This window comes from Equus przewalskii, chromosome 10 (assembly GCF_037783145.1).
Source record: "Equus przewalskii isolate Varuska chromosome 10, EquPr2, whole genome shotgun sequence".
Taxonomy (NCBI): domain Eukaryota; kingdom Metazoa; phylum Chordata; class Mammalia; order Perissodactyla; family Equidae; genus Equus; species Equus przewalskii.
This window is the reverse complement of record NC_091840.1, coordinates 41,765,800-41,783,913: the sequence shown is the minus strand read 5'-3', so window position 1 is coordinate 41,783,913 and position 18,114 is coordinate 41,765,800. Positions and strand designations below refer to the sequence as shown.

Genomic DNA, 18,114 nt, shown 5'->3' with positions numbered 1-18,114 from the left:
TGTCAACGCCCTGTTAACCCCCCTAATGGATAATGGCTAATCCAGAAAGTGAGATAAATCATTGCAGGAACAAATTCATTCTTTCTCAGAGGGACAGATTCCAGCATAGTGTCGGGGAGAATTTTCTAACAGAACTGCTCACACCTGGACTGAACTACGTCAGGAGATAGGGAGCTCCCTGTCACTAGAAGGACTCGAGGGCCGATTGATAGTGAGATTGGAAAGGGGTCCAAATGTCCAGTGAGTAGTTGGATTAAGTGCACTTTAAGACTCCTTCCTATCTTCTGAGTTTCCTTTTTTTTTTTTTCCCGAGGAAGATTAGCCCTGACCTGACATCTGCTGCCAATCCTCCTCTGTTTGCTGAGGAAGACTGGCTCTGAGCTAACATCTATACCCATCTTCCTCTACTTTATATGTGGGACGCTACCACAGCATGGCTTGCTAAGCGGTGCCATGTCCGCACCAGGGTCCGAACTTGCGAACCCGGGGCCACCAAAGTGGAACGTGTGCACTTAACCACTGTGCCACGGGGCCGGCCCCATGAATTTCTTATTCTAACTTTAGAGTGCATTCTATGATTGTAAAATGGGAAACAATTGAAAATTTCAAGCCCGTGAAAGCAGATTTCCCACACCTTCCAGAAATTACCACAGTCAACATTTGGGTGTACTTCCTTCCAGTATTTTTTCTGTACCATCCTCTGACTTTGGGGTTTGCACCCTTTCAATTCATTTTGGCCAAACACCAATAAGTGTTCCCGGGAGCCACATCAGCCTCTTTCAATGAGAAAGTAGTTGAGATGTTTCCAGGAATCGAGTTGTTGACTTTGCCCTGGTCTGGGGCCAGCTGGGGAGGAGGGCCAGAGACTGAGCCCAGGGTCGGGGAGCAACCCCAGCTCGCATCCACTGGGGTTCAGCCAGCAGAAGAGAGGAGGTCTGGGAGGGGAGAAAGCCTGGTGGACCCCAAGGAGGAGGTGCCACAGGGGTGGAGAGGGGCAACAGGGAGCCGGAGCAGCTGGAGTAGAAGGAGGTGGCCAGGAGAGCTGGCCCCGGAGGAGGATGGCTGTCGACACCTGTGCCAAGTAGCCGAGCAGCCCGCCTCACTGCCTGCCTCTCTCTTTCCAGGAGGTCGCTTGCAAGTCCAAGTCTTGCCTGGCAGCCGTCATGAACCCCAAAAGTATGACCAGAGGGCCCAGGGACAAGCCTACCCCCCCAGATGAGCTTCTACCTCACGCTATCCAATTTGTCAACCAGTATTACAACTCCTTCAAAGAGTAAGGCTCGCTTCCTGCAGGCTGACTGCCTCCCCCTTCCCTGAGCTCTCCTGTCTCCAGCCGCTTCCCTCTGCCCCTAGACCCCTTTCCTTCCTGGACTCACAGTGCATCCAGGGCTGCAGCATAGTTTTCCAAGGGAAAAGAGCCTGGAACAGGTTCTCACAATCATGAGACAAAGAGGTGTAGTGATGGTGGTTAAAGTGTGGGTTGGGAGTATAAGGGAGTTTGAATCCTGGCTCCACCAGTAACCAGTCCTGTGTCCTTAGGAAGCCTGTTTACCCTCTCTGTGCCTCAACTTTCTCATCTGTAAAAGGGGGGATGATAGAACCTGGGTTGTAAGATTGCTGTGAGGATCACATTGTGTCCTGGCGCAGAGTCACCTCGACCATGAATTGATGTGCACTCTTGTTATGAAATGTGTGAGATAGAAGGGACCTTCAAGACCACCTAGCCAAGCCCTCCTCCTACAGGTGTGAACAGCAAAGCCCAGTGACAGACCTGAGGTCATCCAGCCCCAGCTAGAATCCAGGCCGCTTGACTTGAAGAGGGCAGGCTGTGCTCTTTGCTCTGAACTCTGTGGGCTTCTATATTCATGGATTTCATAAAATATACGGCTATTAATTTAGCCCAACTTTAAAATAAAAATACACAAGGGGATCATATGTCAGGATGGCCGAGGGAATGGCGTTGCTGTTTTGTGGGCGGGGAGGGCAGTGTGGGCTTTATGGTGCAGCCCCCCACAGCACTTCGTTGCATGAAGTGAGCCACAGAAGTGCATCTGGGACCCCCTTGGCAGGAGGAGTGGGTCCTGGTGATACCACATCCCCTCTGCTCTGAGCCTACGGTGTCTGAGCTGGGAGAGACCTTGGGTCTTGACTTAGAAAGAGGCTCTTATCTTTGAGGGCCGTTGATCGTCAGCCCTGGTGGCATAGGAGAGTCACCTGAAGACCTTGCAGAATACTGATGCCAGCGTCCCCTGGGCCAAGGGCGTCAGGGTCTCGGGAATTGGGGCGGGGCAGACATCCCTGTTCTTGAGAAGCTCCCTGGGCGATTCTAATGTCCAGCCGGATTGACAGCCCTGGGGGTTGCCTGCCGTGTGTGCTGTGTAACTAGAAGCTCTGCAGAGGTGCTTTGTGACTGGGAGCTTCAAGATCCTTGGGTGTTCAGCTCAGTGTTGACTGATGAGCCTTTCGGGGTCCAGGAATTTGTTGATGGACTTCATTGGGCCGCAGTATTGATGCTAACACTGAATGCTAGGTATGTTCTGGGTCCTAAGTGCCTTATACATAATAGTCACTGCAAGTCTGTGAGATTGGTACCATTATTGTCCTCCCCATCTTACAGGCAAGGAAACTGAAGCCCATGGAGGAGATGTAACTTGCTCAGAGTCACACCTTCTGAAGTCCCAGAGCTGGGTCTTGAACCCAAATAGTCTGGCACCGGAACTCCTGCTTCAACCGCCATGTTCTAGCATCCAGCTCTTTGACCCTGAAGGTTCCTGACCCCAGGCTGGTCAGGACCTGGGAGGTCCTGCTGGTGTTTGGAAGGCGGTTGGGTGGGTGTTAGCCCAGGAGGCTCCAGGGCTGCTCTTGGTGGCTGTTCAAACCCATTTGCTTCTCACAGAGGGAAGTTCTTTCTTACGTGGTCACGTGTTCACACTACTGAGTGGCGGAGGCATCAGTGTTCTGGTGATCACCACTGTTTTCAGGCTTGGATGCGGAGTGGGGAGTAATTCTAGAAGCTTTGTTTGGGGAGAGAGGGCTTCCAGTGGTGCAGCAGCATCAGCCTCACCCAGTGGGTCCTTATGCCAGGAGTGTCCTTGAAGATAGATAGTGTCAAGTGTTTTGTCTTTGAGCTTTTTTCTTTAATCAACAAAGAGCTGTCAAGACACTCTTCATCCACAGAAAGGGCATTTTGTTCTGAGTTGTCCACTCTTCTTAATCAGGAGTTCGTTCCTTAAATAGTTTTGTTTGTTGCCATTTCAGAAGTCTTTGGTGGTGATTGGAAATCTCAAGGTCGCTCTGTGTGTGTGTGTGTGTGTGTTTCAAAGTCTTTCTGATTGAATCCCTCCCTGTGGGATATTTCTGAAGTCTGGGAGGGGAGAGGGGAAGCCAGTTGAGAAATCCTATATGGAATTGCGGCTGCGGTGCAGAGGTTGAGAAATAACCCGCTGTACAGACCACGCTGCCTAGGGCTCCTCCTTGAGCAGGCCCTGGGGCCCTGCAGGCCAGGTGCTGGCCCGGTACTGACCAGGGAAGTGTGGGTAGGCCCTCAGCATCTCTGGGCTTGCCATCCCTCCTGGGGTGGAAGGTGGAAGGTTAAGAGCCTGGCCTTGGCATCAGGGCAAGCTGAGTCTGAGTCCTGACTTTGCTGTCTATCACACTTATGTTGCCGGGCCAGTACTTCAACTCCTAGAGCCTTGATGCACCGGTCTATAAAATGGACACAAAAGTGCCTCTCTCACAGACTCAGTGGGCCCCTGACTGTGAGTAGCTTTGCCCAGTACCTGGCTCATATTGAGTACTCAGTACCCAGGAGCTGCCACGGGAGGGGTTGGCTCATCTCTTAACCAAGAGAAGGTGGATGGGTGCTTCCCCGGCTGACAGGCAAGATGTGACTGTGGCTTGATGAGGGCTCCTCTGGGTCTTGCAAGTGTCTGAGAAGGATCACACTGCTTGCTTCTGGTCACCAAGCTGAGATGAATGTGATTAGAGAAAAAGCGCCTGGAAACAAGAGGGGTGCCAATGAGATCAGGACCAACTACGTAATTTGCAGGACCCAGTGTAAAAATGAAAATGTGGGCTCCCTGTTCAAAAATGATTAAGAATTTCAAGACGGTGACAGCACAGCATTTAACCAAGCACGGGGCCCTTCTAAGCTTGGGGCCCTGGTCACACACCCATGAAGCTGGCCCTGGAGGGGACAGTCTCTGTGAGAGACGTCTTGCCCTCCTGGTGTCCTAGTTCAGTTCCTGCTTCTGTGGATTGAATTAATCTCCATTTAAGGCCATGCCATTGTTGATCTTCCTGATGTCTTCCTGTCCCTCAGAGCAAAAATAGAGGAACATCTGGCCAGGCTGGAAGCCGTAACAAAGGAGATAGAAACAACAGGAACCTACCAGCTGACGGGAGATGAGCTCATCTTTGCCACCAAGCAGGCCTGGCGCAATGCCCCCCGCTGCATCGGGAGGATCCAGTGGTCCAACCTACAGGTGGGCTTCCTTAGATCCGAGTGGGCGAGGAAGCTGGGTGGGGGGGACAGCCAAGCAGAGCTGTGCCCAGGCTGAAGCCAGAGCCCCGAGTTTTCTCTTCACACTCCTGAACATGAGATGGGAGCTCAGAGGGTCCCCGTCTAGATGCCTAGAATCCGATTTCAGCACCAGGATTTCTAGCGGACCTTTCTCTCTTGTTTGAAGTTCGGAAGACTAAATATCATCGTACAACCAAACAGCCTTGTTATTATTATTCTTGAGGCCCTGGTCCTGCCAGAGAGGTTGTTTACCTCGACTATTTGAATTCTTGGACCCTAGAAAACATTTTGTTCATCCTAGTCTCCTAGGCTATCTTTCCACTGGGGGATCATTTCTTGCTGGATAATATTAAAAACACCTGGACAGAGAAATCGATGAGAAATGCCAGTGCAACCAATTCTGGCTGTAAGGAAATGTGCTGGAGGCCCTGTATGAAGTGTGCTCATGTTGTAAAGGAGCTAGGCTGGGACTGTGGGAATCTGGACTCATGTCACTTGAAAATCAAGTTTTCTTGGGATTTGGATTTTGCTAGGGTCTTCCAAGTGGGCTCCCCTAGGAGAGCAGGAGAAAGGATGGATGGGGCAACTGTGAGGTGGGAGGTGTCGATGTAGAGGGAAGATGCCCTTCTCTGCCTGGTGTTGGGTAGTGGAGGTTGGGGCCACTCCTTCGGTCCCCTGTGACTTAGCTTCTGATCACCCCTGAGGCCTCTGTCCTCACAGTCCTTGATGGGCATGGTCTGGGTGGGCTGTGTGCAGGTCTTTGACGCCCGGAGCTGTTCTACTGCCCAGGAAATGTTCGAACACATCTGCAGACACCTGCGTTACTCCACCAACAATGGCAACATCAGGTGGGTGTGCCTTTCCCGAGGCTGCGGCTGGGGTCCACCCTGCCCGCGAGCCTTAGCCAAAAGATGCAGGTGGGTTTAGGGGAGGCATCTCTGGCTCGAGGAGAAACCAGAGAGAAAGAGAAAAGAGAACGAATTCAGCTTCTTCAGAGAGCCCTCGGAGTGAGCCTGGCCTCCAGGAGCTCAGCCCCACTCTGTAGCCCATTTTCTTCCTTTGCTTCCGCCTTGGAACCATTTGGAGGTGATGGGGGGTCTTGAAGAAGCAGCTTCTTCACTGTTCAGGGTTAGGGCTCCCCACTTTTTAGAAGGGACGAGAGGCTGGTTTTGCAGCAGGTGGCTCCAGTGTGGTGTTTTTCTTAGAGGGAGGAGTGTCACTGCTCATCAGTACCTACCCCCCACCGTACCTTCCCCCACCCCCAACTAAAGAGGTCAAGGCTGATAGGGCTGAACAGCGCATATGGGCACTCATTCACTTTTTTGTTCAGCAGACACTCAGTGCCCACTTAATCCCCAACACGGGGCTAGGCGTGGGGGTGGGGAATGCAGACTAAGACCCTAAGATGCTGCTCCAGCCCACTATGAACCTCCGGCTTTCACTAGCCAAGCATCCAACTAACTCGACTGCAAGGAGAGCAATATGGTGCCTCAAGGGAAGTGGCTGGGGCAGCTAGCCCTGCCCCAGGGGTGGGGAGGGCCCCTGCAGGGTGGAGTCCCTCTGCTGGTGTTGAAGGAAGGCTGGGAGCTGGAGGGAGAAGAAAGAGGGAGAGGCTATGTCAGGAAGTGCGGTGGGTCACGGGCTGTCAGAGGCCTGCGAGAGCTTGGCAGGTCAGGGAGCTGTAGGAGTTTGGTTGAGTTAGCTCGGGTGCAGGAAGAGGGGAGGGGGACCAGTGGGGGATGGCTGGGAGCCCCTGCCAGAGCCAGGTGATAAACAGCACTGTCCTCGTCTTGGGGAAGGTCGGCCATCACCGTGTTCCCCCAGCGGAGCGATGGAAAGCATGACTTCCGGATCTGGAATGCTCAGCTCATCCGGTATGCCGGGTACCAGATGCCTGATGGCACCATCAGAGGGGACCCTGCCTCTGTGGAGTTAACCCAGGTACCAGATCCAGCCTTGGTGGATGTGAGCAGAGTCCAGAGGGGTCAAGGTACCTGCTTCTGCAGACTCACTGGGCCTGTCTTGCCCCCAGCTGTGCATCGACCTGGGCTGGAAGCCCAAGTACGGCCGCTTCGATGTGATGCCTCTGGTCCTGCAGGCTGATGGCCGCGACCCTGAGCTCTTTGAAATCCCTCCTGACCTTGTGCTCGAGGTGCCCATGGAACATCCCAAGTAAGCAGGCTGAGGGGGCTGGGGTGTGAATTACCAGGCATGGCCCCCTCCTTTCCTAAGTGACACCTCAGTCCTCAGGCCCTTCTCTGCATCTCCCCCAAAGCCCAGCCAGCAGCAGGAGATGCCCAGAAGAGCTGGCTTTCAAGGCCTCCTTGTCAGCTTGTATGCAACTCTGCATGTGCCTCTCGGGCCTGAGACTTATGAGGCTATGTTGATGGTGAGGGAGGAGCAGAGGTTGAGACAGATGGGGCCCTAGGAGTTTGGGAAGCAGTGACTTCAGGAGAGGAACCCTTCAAAGGCTCTGAGATTCTGCCACTGAGCAGCCTCGGCCTCTTTTGCCTTCCTGCCAATTTTCTTAGCTGCCCCTCTGCCGACTGGTGCGTCCAGGGCTATAGGGACTTCAAGAGCTCGTCCGGTTCAGCCCCTGCTCCAGGCAGCTCTCATAATTACAAAAACACCTCCGTATATCGAGACTCACTACGTTGCAGGCATCGGGCTCGGCTCTTCTTTTTACCCCTTGAATACACTGAACTCAGACCCACCTTAGGGCCTTGGCACTTGCTGTCCCCTCTGTCTGGCATGCCCTTTCCTCTGAATTTTGCAGGCTCCGTTTCTTCTTGTCAGTGAGCGGTTTCCTGGGATGGCACCCTTCTGAGAAGTCTGTCCTGACCACCCAATCTAGAGCAGGCACCCTCACCCTCCATTGAACACATCACCTTGTTTTGATTTTCCTGTTCATTTGTCGACCTGTTCATAGTCTAGACTCTGGACTGCAAGCTACTTGAGAATAGGGATCTTGCCTTCCTTGCCATCAGCATACTTAGCCAACACCTAGCAGGGTGCCTGGCACATTGCACATGGTGATCAATTATAAATAGTTATAAAATAAATGAATATACAAATGAATGATACTATTATCTTCAGAATAATCCCACAAGTTGGATGCTATTATGTGTTTTCCTGGTGGCTCAGAGAGGCTCAATAACATCCCCAGGTCACACAGCTAGTAAGCGATGAGGCAGAACTTGAACCCAGGCTTTCTGACTCTAATGTCCTTAACTGCTATGTCATATTGGATTCTCAACATTTAGCCCAGGACCTGTCACATGCTTGATGCTTAATCTGTGTTTGCGTGAATGAATGGGTGAATGAATGCATAATTAATAACTGACACCCACTGCGCCCAGTTCACCTCTCGAGGTAGGGTGGACACTTAGAAAGGAGTTTTCTTGATTGACTCTTTTTCTGAAGCTTTTTTGGGGGGAGTGAGGCTGGGCAAAAGTGAAGGGCCCCATGGCAGCCGGCTGTGCCTCCCCGCCAGGTACGAGTGGTTCCAGGAGCTGGGGCTGAAGTGGTACGCACTGCCAGCAGTGGCCAACATGCTGCTTGAGGTGGGCGGCCTGGAGTTCCCAGGGTGCCCCTTCAACGGCTGGTACATGGGCACGGAGATTGGGGTCCGAGACTACTGTGATGCCCAGCGCTACAACATCTTGGAGGTAACAAGGACTGTCCCGCTGGGCCGGCTGGAGGTGCAGACCTGGGGGGTGGGTGTCCAGAGGACTGACTCACTCCCATTTCTCTGCCTCCACAGGAAGTGGGGAGAAGGATGGGCCTGGAAACACACAAGCTGGCCTCCCTCTGGAAGGACCGGGCTGTCATCGAGATCAATGTGGCTGTGCTCCACAGTTTCCAGGTGTGTCTGGTGTTTTGTGGGTCTGAAGACTTCTCGGTCAGAAGATCAGCTGGTCTAGCCACTCATCTTGTGCTTGATTTTCCCCTTACGGCGTTGTTCCATTTATTCATGCATCAAACAAGTATTGAACCCCCGGTTTGTGCCAGGCACTGGGCTAGGTGCTGGGGATACAGAGATAAATGAGCTCTCTCATTCACTCTAGGCCTTCTTGTATAAACTTGAATGCTTCCAGCAACAGGCAACTCCTTACCTATCAAGACTGATAAATCCCTGAATTGTCCACTGAATCTTGTCCTCTCTCAATTTCTCAAGGAGTTTACTCCTGAAAATTTCCCCCTCTCTCTGCTGTATCATTAATGTCTCCCTCTCTGCTGGATCATCCCTATCAGTGTACAATTAGGCTGTAATGGCCCCCAGCTTAAAGAAATAAATGACTAGCTAACTGGATAACTCCTCCAGCTACGACCTTGTTTTTCTGCTTCCCTCTACAGCAAAACCATTGAAAGATCTCATTACCCTCCCTCAGCCCCCAGCCACTCCTGTAATGGCACTCCTTCTCTTATCCTCCACCACTCTTCCAATCACACTGGGATTCTTGCTGATCTTCAAACTCACCGCGATGGTTCCCACCTCAGGGCCTTTGCACTTGCTTTTCCCTCTGCCTAGAATACTCTTCCCACAAGTCAGCCCATGTCCAGCTCCTTACCTTCATCGAGTCGCCATTGTCAGCTCCTCAGCTGCCCACACTGTGTAAAATGGCACCCTCACCCCACCTCCATCCTGTCTCTCTCTCTTATTCCTTTAACTCTGTCTTTATTTTTCTTCATAATACTTATTAGCTCCTGACACTATGGAGTACATCTACTTCTTTCTTTTTTATTGTTTTGTAAGCTCCATGGGGCAGGGGCCTTGTCTCTCTTGTTCACTGCTCAACCCTCAGAATCTAGAAGAGTATCTGGCACATGGTAGATGCTAAATATATATGTATATTGAATGAATGAACGAGAGCCCGTTCCGCATGGGCAGTGGTTCTCTTGCTGCCCTATACTGAGTGACAGCCTCCACCCCTTGGGCCCACACACAGCAGGTTGGTTCCTGGGCGGGACTGAGCCCTCTGATCCATCTCCTGCTCTTCCTCAGATAAACACTCCCCTTCCTTTTGGGAAGGAGGCGTGGGAAGTATGAATATATTACTTTAGAAGCTGGGACCATCTCCACAAAGCTGGCAGATGCCCTGGGGGCCAGACCACTGGGCAGAGTCATTCATTCATTCAGCAGAGTATCCTGAGCATTTCCCATGTGCCAGGCTCTCAGCTGGACCTAGGATAGGAGTGGTCAACAAAATAGACACACCCCTGTCCTTGTGGAGTGTCATGGGGAGCTGAGCTTAAACAGTCACCAGTAAATACACATGATCGCACACGGTTCCCCAGGGCTGGTCACCCACGGGCAGGTCAAGCTTGTGCCTGATGGGGGTGGGGTTCTGGGACTGAGCAGGAAGAGCTCCCTGGGGCTGGCTCGGCTTGGGAAGGCCCCTCCTGCCGGCCTTGGACCACACTTCCTGACTCCTGGGAAGTCCAAGCACCAGCCTTGACACTGCAGGATACAGATATGTCCCAGAAAATCTGCTGAACCTCAGCTCTCTCCTGACATGGCTGACTACGTCCCTCCACTGCTTGAGAGTCTCCGGGACTTCCTGGTCACCCTCCTTCAGGATAAACTTCAAAGACTTAGCCTTATGTTTTCATCTGTAAGACGAGAATAGTAATAGTACCTCCCTCACTAGGTTACTCTTAGCATTAAATGCAAATGCATGCACTGCCTGGCCCATAGTGAATATTCAGCTTTAGTTTTGTTGTTATATTATTATTTTTTATTGTTACCGCCATTAGCACAGCTATTATCATCAGTTCCTGAGCTTAAAACTGATCTGGCACCAGGAGTTGCTGTATGTGTATGGATAAAATTTTAAAAGGTGTGGCTGGGCCTCCTGGGCCCTCCCTCAGCTGGCTCCTCTTGTGCCTCCAGCCTCATCTCATGCTGTGTCCTCCTCCGGGAATGCCTGTCCCCTGTCTGACTTATACCCATCTCTCAAGACTCACCTCCCCTTAGGAACTGTCTCTGAAGGCCTCTGTCTCCTGCAGACCTCTGTCTGAGCCGAGGCCTCTCCTCTGCCCTCCGTCAGCACCGGCGCTCCCCCATCCCAGCTTCTATCAGGCCACACGAAACAGCAGACTTTCTTCTGCCTCCCCTACTTGGAATATAATCTAATGCAGAGAAGGGGCCACGTCTTTCGCCTCTGTAGTGCCTGTGCCTTACGTAATGCCTGGCGGATAGAAGTCATAATAGCAGCTAACATGTATTGAACACATTCTATGCTTTGCTTGTATTAACTTATTGCCATCCTTTCAACAACCTCATGATGTAGAAACTGTTATTATCCCCATTTCACAGATGAGGAAACTGAGGCTTACTGAGGTTAAGGAACGAAAAGCTCTAGGTCATATGGCCAATAAGAGGCCAAGATTTGAACCACTGCATTAAACAAATATCCATTGACTGGATGAGTTGCCCCAGACATTGATGGGTGTGGCTGCTCTTGTTGGATCATCCCAGGAAGGCTCAGACCCCTTGGCTCCTAGCTGTAGGATGTGGACATTGTGGTGGTTTGTCTTCCATGTGCCGAGTGCTTCAGTCCTCTTCAGAGGTGTCTAGCTTCTTCTTGGCCGAGAGCCACATCCTTGGGAAGCGACTCTTGCAACTTTCTACCAAGTCACAAAGGGGCGCTGAGGTTTGATTATCAGCATCCAGAGAGAGCCATTTGTTGGGAGTTTGTGGAGACTTATGGGTGTGGCTTGAGAAGCTGAACACTGCCCCCAGAGGGCCAGGGGGAGGCGACCGTGGGACCTGTGGGCTGACCATGGCTGTGGTGACTTCTTGGGCTCCTTCAGAGCCTCTGAAAGCGCCTTCCATTTGGATAGTTATTTTCAGCAGTGAGGAGGGGCCAGGAGGGCCTGCTCTTCCATTTTATAGATTCCCAGGCTTCCCATAGTCCATCTGGAAGCCCTGCAGCCCACGGGCTACTCTCCTGGTTTCCCCACCCCTCGCCTCAACTCCGCTTCTTGACTTCTTCTGATTTAGAAGCAAAATGTGACCATCATGGACCACCACTCAGCTGCAGAGTCCTTCATGAAGCACATGCAGAATGAGTACCGGTCCCGTGGGGGCTGCCCGGCCGACTGGGTTTGGCTGGTCCCCCCGATTTCTGGGAGCATCACCCCCGTGTTCCACCAGGAGATGTTAAACTATGTCCTGTCCCCTTTCTACTACTACCAGGTAAGGGAGGGGCCTTCCTCTCCTCTCCATCTTAGAAGCTCAGGGGTGGAAAGAATGTGCATGTGTGTATGTACACATGTGTGCACATGTATGCAAATGTTCCTGTGTATGCGTGTGTGCACATGTATGCAAATGTTCATCTCTGTGTGTGTGGGCACATGTGTGCAAATGTTCGTGTGTGTGTGCGCGTACATGTATGCTCACTCATGCAGGACATATCGGGGAGGATCAGGGACACAGAAGCATATTTTTAATGCTTTTCAGGCTTCACTTAAGGATGCTGAGCAGCTTCTGTCCATTTCTACAGACAGTGGAACTGAAGGAAATACCTTGTATTATACCTTTAGTGTCCCATTGCTCTGATGGGGTTTAAGCTCCTGAGGGTGACCACATTGTGCCCGCCTCCATGGGAGGCCTGTGAACGGCCACACAACCTAACAGCAAAGAGCTTAGCTCTCGGGTCGGACACGCCTGGCGGTGACTCTGCCGCTTCCTAGCTGTGTGATTTTGGGGGGGTCATTTCCCTCATCTAAGCCCCGGTTTTCTCATCTCTAAAAGGCATGGGCACTAACTCCACGATAGGAGGTTGCATGGGTCACATGAGCCGGTGTATGTAACAGCTCAGCCCAGCGCCCAAGCCAAGATGCCCTCAGTAACTGTTTTCTATTGAAACAAGTTCATTTTTTGTCAAAAGAGACTTTGGCTCGATTTGGGGAAGAACTTCTTTACTCTAAAAGTGATAAATCAGGTGACTTATTGCCTGGGACAATTTGTGTCTGTTGTCACAGCACCTCCTTTTACTCTCAAAGGTTTCCCACTTTGGACTATACATTGTATAGTCTTCCTAGTAACAAGACACTGAAAACAAAACAGAAGTGACGCCTCTTCCTTCCAGGGGGACATTAATGAGAATAAAATCAACTGACCACCTGATATGTGCAGGCTGTCTGCTGGATGCTGAGCTGCAGCTCTGAGCGAGACAGACAGACAGCCCTCCCCTGTGGGGATTTCAGTGAGGTGGGGGTGAGGATAGGGCCTGCTCTCCTCCTCAACTCACGACGGGCACGAAGGGTCCTCTGTCTGTCCAGCATCCCGCCAGGGCCCGCCTTGTCCTCACGTCTGCCTTCTTTTCTGAAGGTGGAGGCCTGGAAAACCCACGTCTGGCAGGATGAGAAGCAGAGCCCCCGGAGAAGACAGATTCGATTCAAGGTCTTGGTTAAGTAAGTGGGAGTGGCCAGTGTTGACGTCTGAACTGCAGCCCTTCCTTCCCGTCAGCGGGCCCTTCTAGCCTCGAAGGGCAGGGAACAAAGTGAAAAGATGATCTTTGTGGAGTTTGGCTCCCAGAGGTCCGGACACCAATTCCGAGGGTCACCCGCCACCATTTACCCAGCCTTCTCTCCTCCGTTTTCCCAAGGGGCTGAATAGTGCATTGAGCAGGTGGTGAGAGGAGAAGGGCAGTGAGGCGGGGTTGATAGCTGGTGAGAAATATGGATTCTTTTTTCTCAACCTGCCCCACTTAAAAGCTGCCCCCTCCCATTCTGCTGGGCCCCCATCCCCCTCTGGAAGGCTGACTCAGCACACAGTGTCTATCTCTCTGTCCCCACAGAGCCGTGCTCTTTGCCTCCATGCTGATGCGCAAGACCATGGCGTCCCGAGTCAGAGCCACAATCCTCTTTGCCACGGAGACGGGAAAATCGGAAACGCTGGCCCGGGACCTGGGGACTTTGTTCAGTTGTGCTTTCAACCCCAAGGTACCGACTCAACTGGACTCGTGCTGTTTTCTCTGCCTGTGTGCAGAGGAGTCTGGGGAAACTTAAAATGGTTAAAGTGCTCCTGGATGTCCCAGAGCCTTGGCTATACTGACATACATTGTAAATCTGTGATAGAAGGATAGATTTGTGTCCAGGGATTCCCAAACTTACACAGTGAATAGGTTTTTCATAGTGTTCCAGGGAACACAGTTTGGGAAACACTTTCCTGGTAAATCCAAGCCTCAATATACATGAGCTGCTCTAGATGAATTTTATTCACATTTGCTGAACACCTGCTATCCAGGGTGCAGTGCTAAATGTGAAGGGGGCAAAGGATGAGTAAGATGCAGACGAATAAAACAGTACCCCAGAGGGTGACTAATTCATTCTGTCAGTGTTGGGTTTTGCCCTTCATCGCTGAAGGCCTTCCACGTCAGGGGGTCCTGCGGGCAACAGCGAGGCAGTGACACATTTCACCTGAGATCAGCTTCAGGCAAAGCATTTGGGTTCCTGAGGCGCCAAAGGGGTCGTCATTTTTGTAACTGACTCATCCCCTTTTTGTGGAAAATACATCCACACTCAGAATTCAAAATAGCCGTGGAAGTGGAGAGCAGTGCTTGACCTGGGACATGCAGTATTTTGGCAGCAAGCCCTGCAGGGCGTGCAAATGTGTTAGCGGCAGGGGGTGAGAGGGGCAGGGAATCCAGGATGTGTCCGGCTAGGTTCATTTGACAGGGGTTCCTGAGCACTCACCCCCACCGTGCCACGCCTGTGCTGGGTTCAGAGATGATGAAGGGGGCTCCTGGCCTGGGGACGGGGAGGGAAGCACAGAGTGTCTGTGGGGGGAGGGGGTGGAGGGCCCCAGCCTGGCTGCCGAGCGCTGATGTCCACCTCGGTGCCCGGCAGGTTCTCTGCATGGACGAGTACCAGCTGAGCTACCTGGAAGAGGAGCAGCTTCTGCTGGTGGTGACCAGCACGTTTGGCAACGGAGACTCCCCCGGCAACGGAGAGGTGGGTGGCCCAGGTCCCGGTGGTCTAGGGCTGGTAGGGCCTGAGAGGACTAAGGAAAGGATCTGGGGGGATTCAGTGTGTCCTAAGGATGATGTTGGGGGTGAGTGCTCAGGTCACTCTGGGCTGCCCTTTGGTCAGTCACTTGCCTTCCTCCTGCGTGTATCTCCATCCGTGTGTGCCACCTTTCCTATGACCTACTTAATATGTGTCAGTAAGTTGACCTCCCTTAATTGGCAAATTCATGTTTAAAGGAAACTCTGTATCACTCTCACAAATGGAAAGCCAGCAAAAAGTAAAGCCAATGAAAACCAAAGTTATTGAATTTTAGCTAGATACTGTTGCCTAACCATGGCTTCCTTTGTTTTTTAAAAAGAGTAATAAGCATTAGAGAGTTGTTAAGTTTCCATTAGCACCAGTCTGAGATTTTCTGTCTAGTGTTCCAAAGGACCAAAAAAAAAAAAAAAAAAAAAAATCAAAACAGGAATAACTAAAAAAAATACAGAAACGTGAATACTTTCTTACCGTATGATTTGATACTATCTGCTGGGTCACATACCACCTAAGATTATGTTGAGCTCCTAGGAAGTCAGGGTTATTTTAGAGAATGTGGGACCAGTTGTCACTCTCATCAGGTTCCAAACAAGAAGAGAGCCTCGCGCTCCATTAGGAGACCCTCTGGAGAGGCCCTGCTGTGAGGCGGCCCCCTCTACCACGGCTGGATGGGTTGGGGGCTGGCTGTTCTGGGTCCCCCACCGAGGGTCAGGCGCACATGGGTTGCTAAGACTGAACTTGTCCTGAGCCCCAGCCAGGTGGCTTCGCATATAAACCAACTTCCATTGTGGTTCTGGAACCTTCTCCTGCCAGATGTGGTCAATTTTTAAATGGCCATCAGAAGAAAAGAAAGAGCAATGCTTTTATTAACCCTGTCCTGAGAACTCTGTGGTTCTCTCTCTTTCTAGAAATTGAAGAAATCCCTCTTCATGCTGAAAAAGCTCACGAACAAGTTCAGGTGAGGCTCTTCCCCTCTCCAACTTATCTGAGTCCAGCCCTGTGGGCCCACAGCCTGGATTCCGGAATGGAAGTGGGTGTGTCTGAGGGGGTCTTCTCTGGGATGTCCAGGCACGGAGAGAGTCTGTCCTCAGAGCGCCCTCAAGGGTCAAGTCAGGGAAACCAAGTCCCTCTCATAGGTCTGCAGGCCAAGCACAGGGTTGGTCCTGGGAGGCTTGGGAACCATGGAGGACCAGAAGAAGGTGTGCCCTGGCGGGTCCTGTGCCCAGCCCAGCTGGAATGGGAGTGTCTTAGGCTGGCCTTACTGGCTGTGGGTGCTGGGTGGGGCTTGCGTGGGTTGGCTCACCCCAGGCTCCGTGTGTGTTTCCTCCCGGGCAGGTATGCTGTGTTTGGCCTTGGCTCCAGCATGTACCCTCAGTTCTGTGCCTTCGCTCATGACATTGACCAGAAGTTGTCTCACCTGGGGGCCTCGCAGCTCACCCCCACAGGGGAAGGGGATGAGCTCGGTGGCCAGGAGGATGCCTTCCGCAGCTGGGCGGTGCAAACCTTCAAGGTCAGTTCTCAGCCGGGGCTGCCTCCCAGCACGGACAGGGATGCTGTGGTGCACTCACATCTGTGCCAGCCATCCCGGGTGGCATGACGCCTGCCTGGTCCTGTAGGCATGGTCCCTGGCTTGGACTTGAGTTGTGGGCCTGAGGACTGAGGTCACTACTTCTCTCCCTCAACCCCCTAGAGAGCTCCCTTCAAGCATGTTTCCCCTGGGTGAGAGAAGGTGGCCAAGACACCCCCTGCCCTCGGGCAGCTTTGATTTAAGATCTTTCCCCCTCTGATTATCCACGTCACCCCTTGACCACCTTGTCTTGCTTCAGTCTCCCAGCCACAGAGAGCTTGGGGACAGGGACCACGCAGTTGACTTCTTTAGAGCTGTGTCAATATCTCAGTAGGTCTTTATCACCTGTGGCTTGACCCCACTGGTTTGGAGAACTCCTTGTTTAAACAAAATGCTTCACCCAGCGGTGGTGCTCTGGAGCCTCGGCTTGAGTCAGGACAGACGTGGTTCCCAAGCCCAGGCCTCCTCCGCATGATGCCACAGGAGGAAAATGGGAGCAATCAAGCCTACCTCATGGCGTGGGCATGTGGATAAAATGAGATACTGTCAATATTAATATTCTTAATAGTAGCAATAGCTCCTCTGTGCCAAGCCCGGCCACCTTTCTGAGTCCTCACAACAGCCCCATCAGATAAATATGCTTGGTAAATTATGTGAAGCACTGAGCTCAGCTGTAAGGACCTACAAAATGGTGGCCCCAATGGTGGCAGTGCTGCTGCTGCTGCTGACAATGACGATTATTAACACTCATCTGCTCCGGCTTTTTCCAGACAGCCTGTGAGACGTTCAATGTCCGAGGCAAACACCAAATTCAGATCCCCAAGCTCTACACCTCCAATGAGACCTGGGACCCGCATCACTACAGGCTCGTGCAAGACCCGCAGCCTTTGGACCTCAGCAAAGGTACCTGCCTCGCTGCGCCACACAGGGCTCGTTTGCCCTTCCTGCTGGAGGAGCGTCTCTGAGCCCTGAGCCTGTGGTCGGGGAGACCACTAGGACTCTGAGCAGAGGCAGCTGGCCTTCCAGTCATCTCCCTTTTGTTGTGTCCCAGACCCTGTTGGGATGCAAGCCACGGGGGCTTGCTTCGTCTCTGAGGGAGGCTGTTTCAGGAAGAAGCTCTGGGAGGGTGGTGGAGAGAGAAGGGAGCCAGCACCAAGTGAGGGCCTCCGGTGGGCCGGGCACTGTGCTGGGCTCTTTGCACACCCGCTGTAAGTGAGCCCTGACAAGTGTCCTGCGAGAAAAGCACAGGCAGAGAAACTGAAGGTCAGGGAGGTGAAGCTAGTTGCTAGCATGTGGCCAAGTTGGTATTTGAGCCCCAGCCTTCCAGCTCCAATGGCAGCCGAGTATTGTAAGAACGTGTTGTGAGGCAATTCTGGACTGTGATGCGTGAACTCTCGATAGTGCCCTCTGGAAGCTGTGCCTCTGAGATGCCTCCTTTCTTGTACCATGGGGACAGCGGTCCTGCAGGTTTCTGCATGTTCAGGACATCCCCAACTTCACCTGTGCTCTCCTGTGCATCCCAAGCATGGGGATAGCCTAGAAATTGCCATATTTGGGCTTCTAAATTGCATTTCCCAGCACCTAGCATCAGCACCACCACCCTATGTCAGACCAGGGGTCGTTATTTGTGATTCAGAAACTCACTAGCAAAAAGGACAGGAAAGAAAACCCACCGTCACCCGGTGGGACATCCCATGGGTGGTGTCCGGGCATAGTTGACTCAAACCGTGGAGGCTGCCCCCACCAGTGCTAAGAGTGACTTTGCCGTTTCACCATCTCTCTGTCCCCCACAGCCCTCAGCAGTATGCACGCCAAGAATGTGTTCACCATGAGGCTTAAATCGCGGCAGAATCTACAGAGTCCGAAGTCCAGGTAGGGTCGAATTACAGGGCCTCTTGGGTGCTCTTCTGCAGATTTTATCTGAATGAAGGAAAGACCAGAGCAAGTCATTCTTTGAAAGGACAGGAGAGAAGTGGCCGCTGGCATTAGCAACGATGCATCAGTAGGGCCA

General features: G+C 52.3%; 1 protein-coding gene across 1 annotated transcript in view; it reads left to right on the top strand.

The window, feature by feature from the left end:
- Positions 1-18,114, top strand: part of LOC103567002 (nitric oxide synthase, inducible-like) — a 198,907-nt gene that overhangs the window by 10,348 nt on the left and 170,445 nt on the right. Inside the window, 15 exon segments of the mRNA XM_070560857.1 lie at positions 1,125-1,273; positions 4,322-4,484; positions 5,279-5,370; positions 6,322-6,463; positions 6,555-6,694; positions 8,016-8,190; positions 8,286-8,387; positions 11,529-11,723; positions 12,861-12,943; positions 13,330-13,474; positions 14,381-14,485; positions 15,445-15,494; positions 15,872-16,046; positions 16,874-17,006; positions 17,897-17,975. Of these exon segments, the coding sequence (XP_070416958.1) occupies positions 1,125-1,273; positions 4,322-4,484; positions 5,279-5,370; positions 6,322-6,463; positions 6,555-6,694; positions 8,016-8,190; positions 8,286-8,387; positions 11,529-11,723; positions 12,861-12,943; positions 13,330-13,474; positions 14,381-14,485; positions 15,445-15,494; positions 15,872-16,046; positions 16,874-17,006; positions 17,897-17,975 (1,928 nt within the window).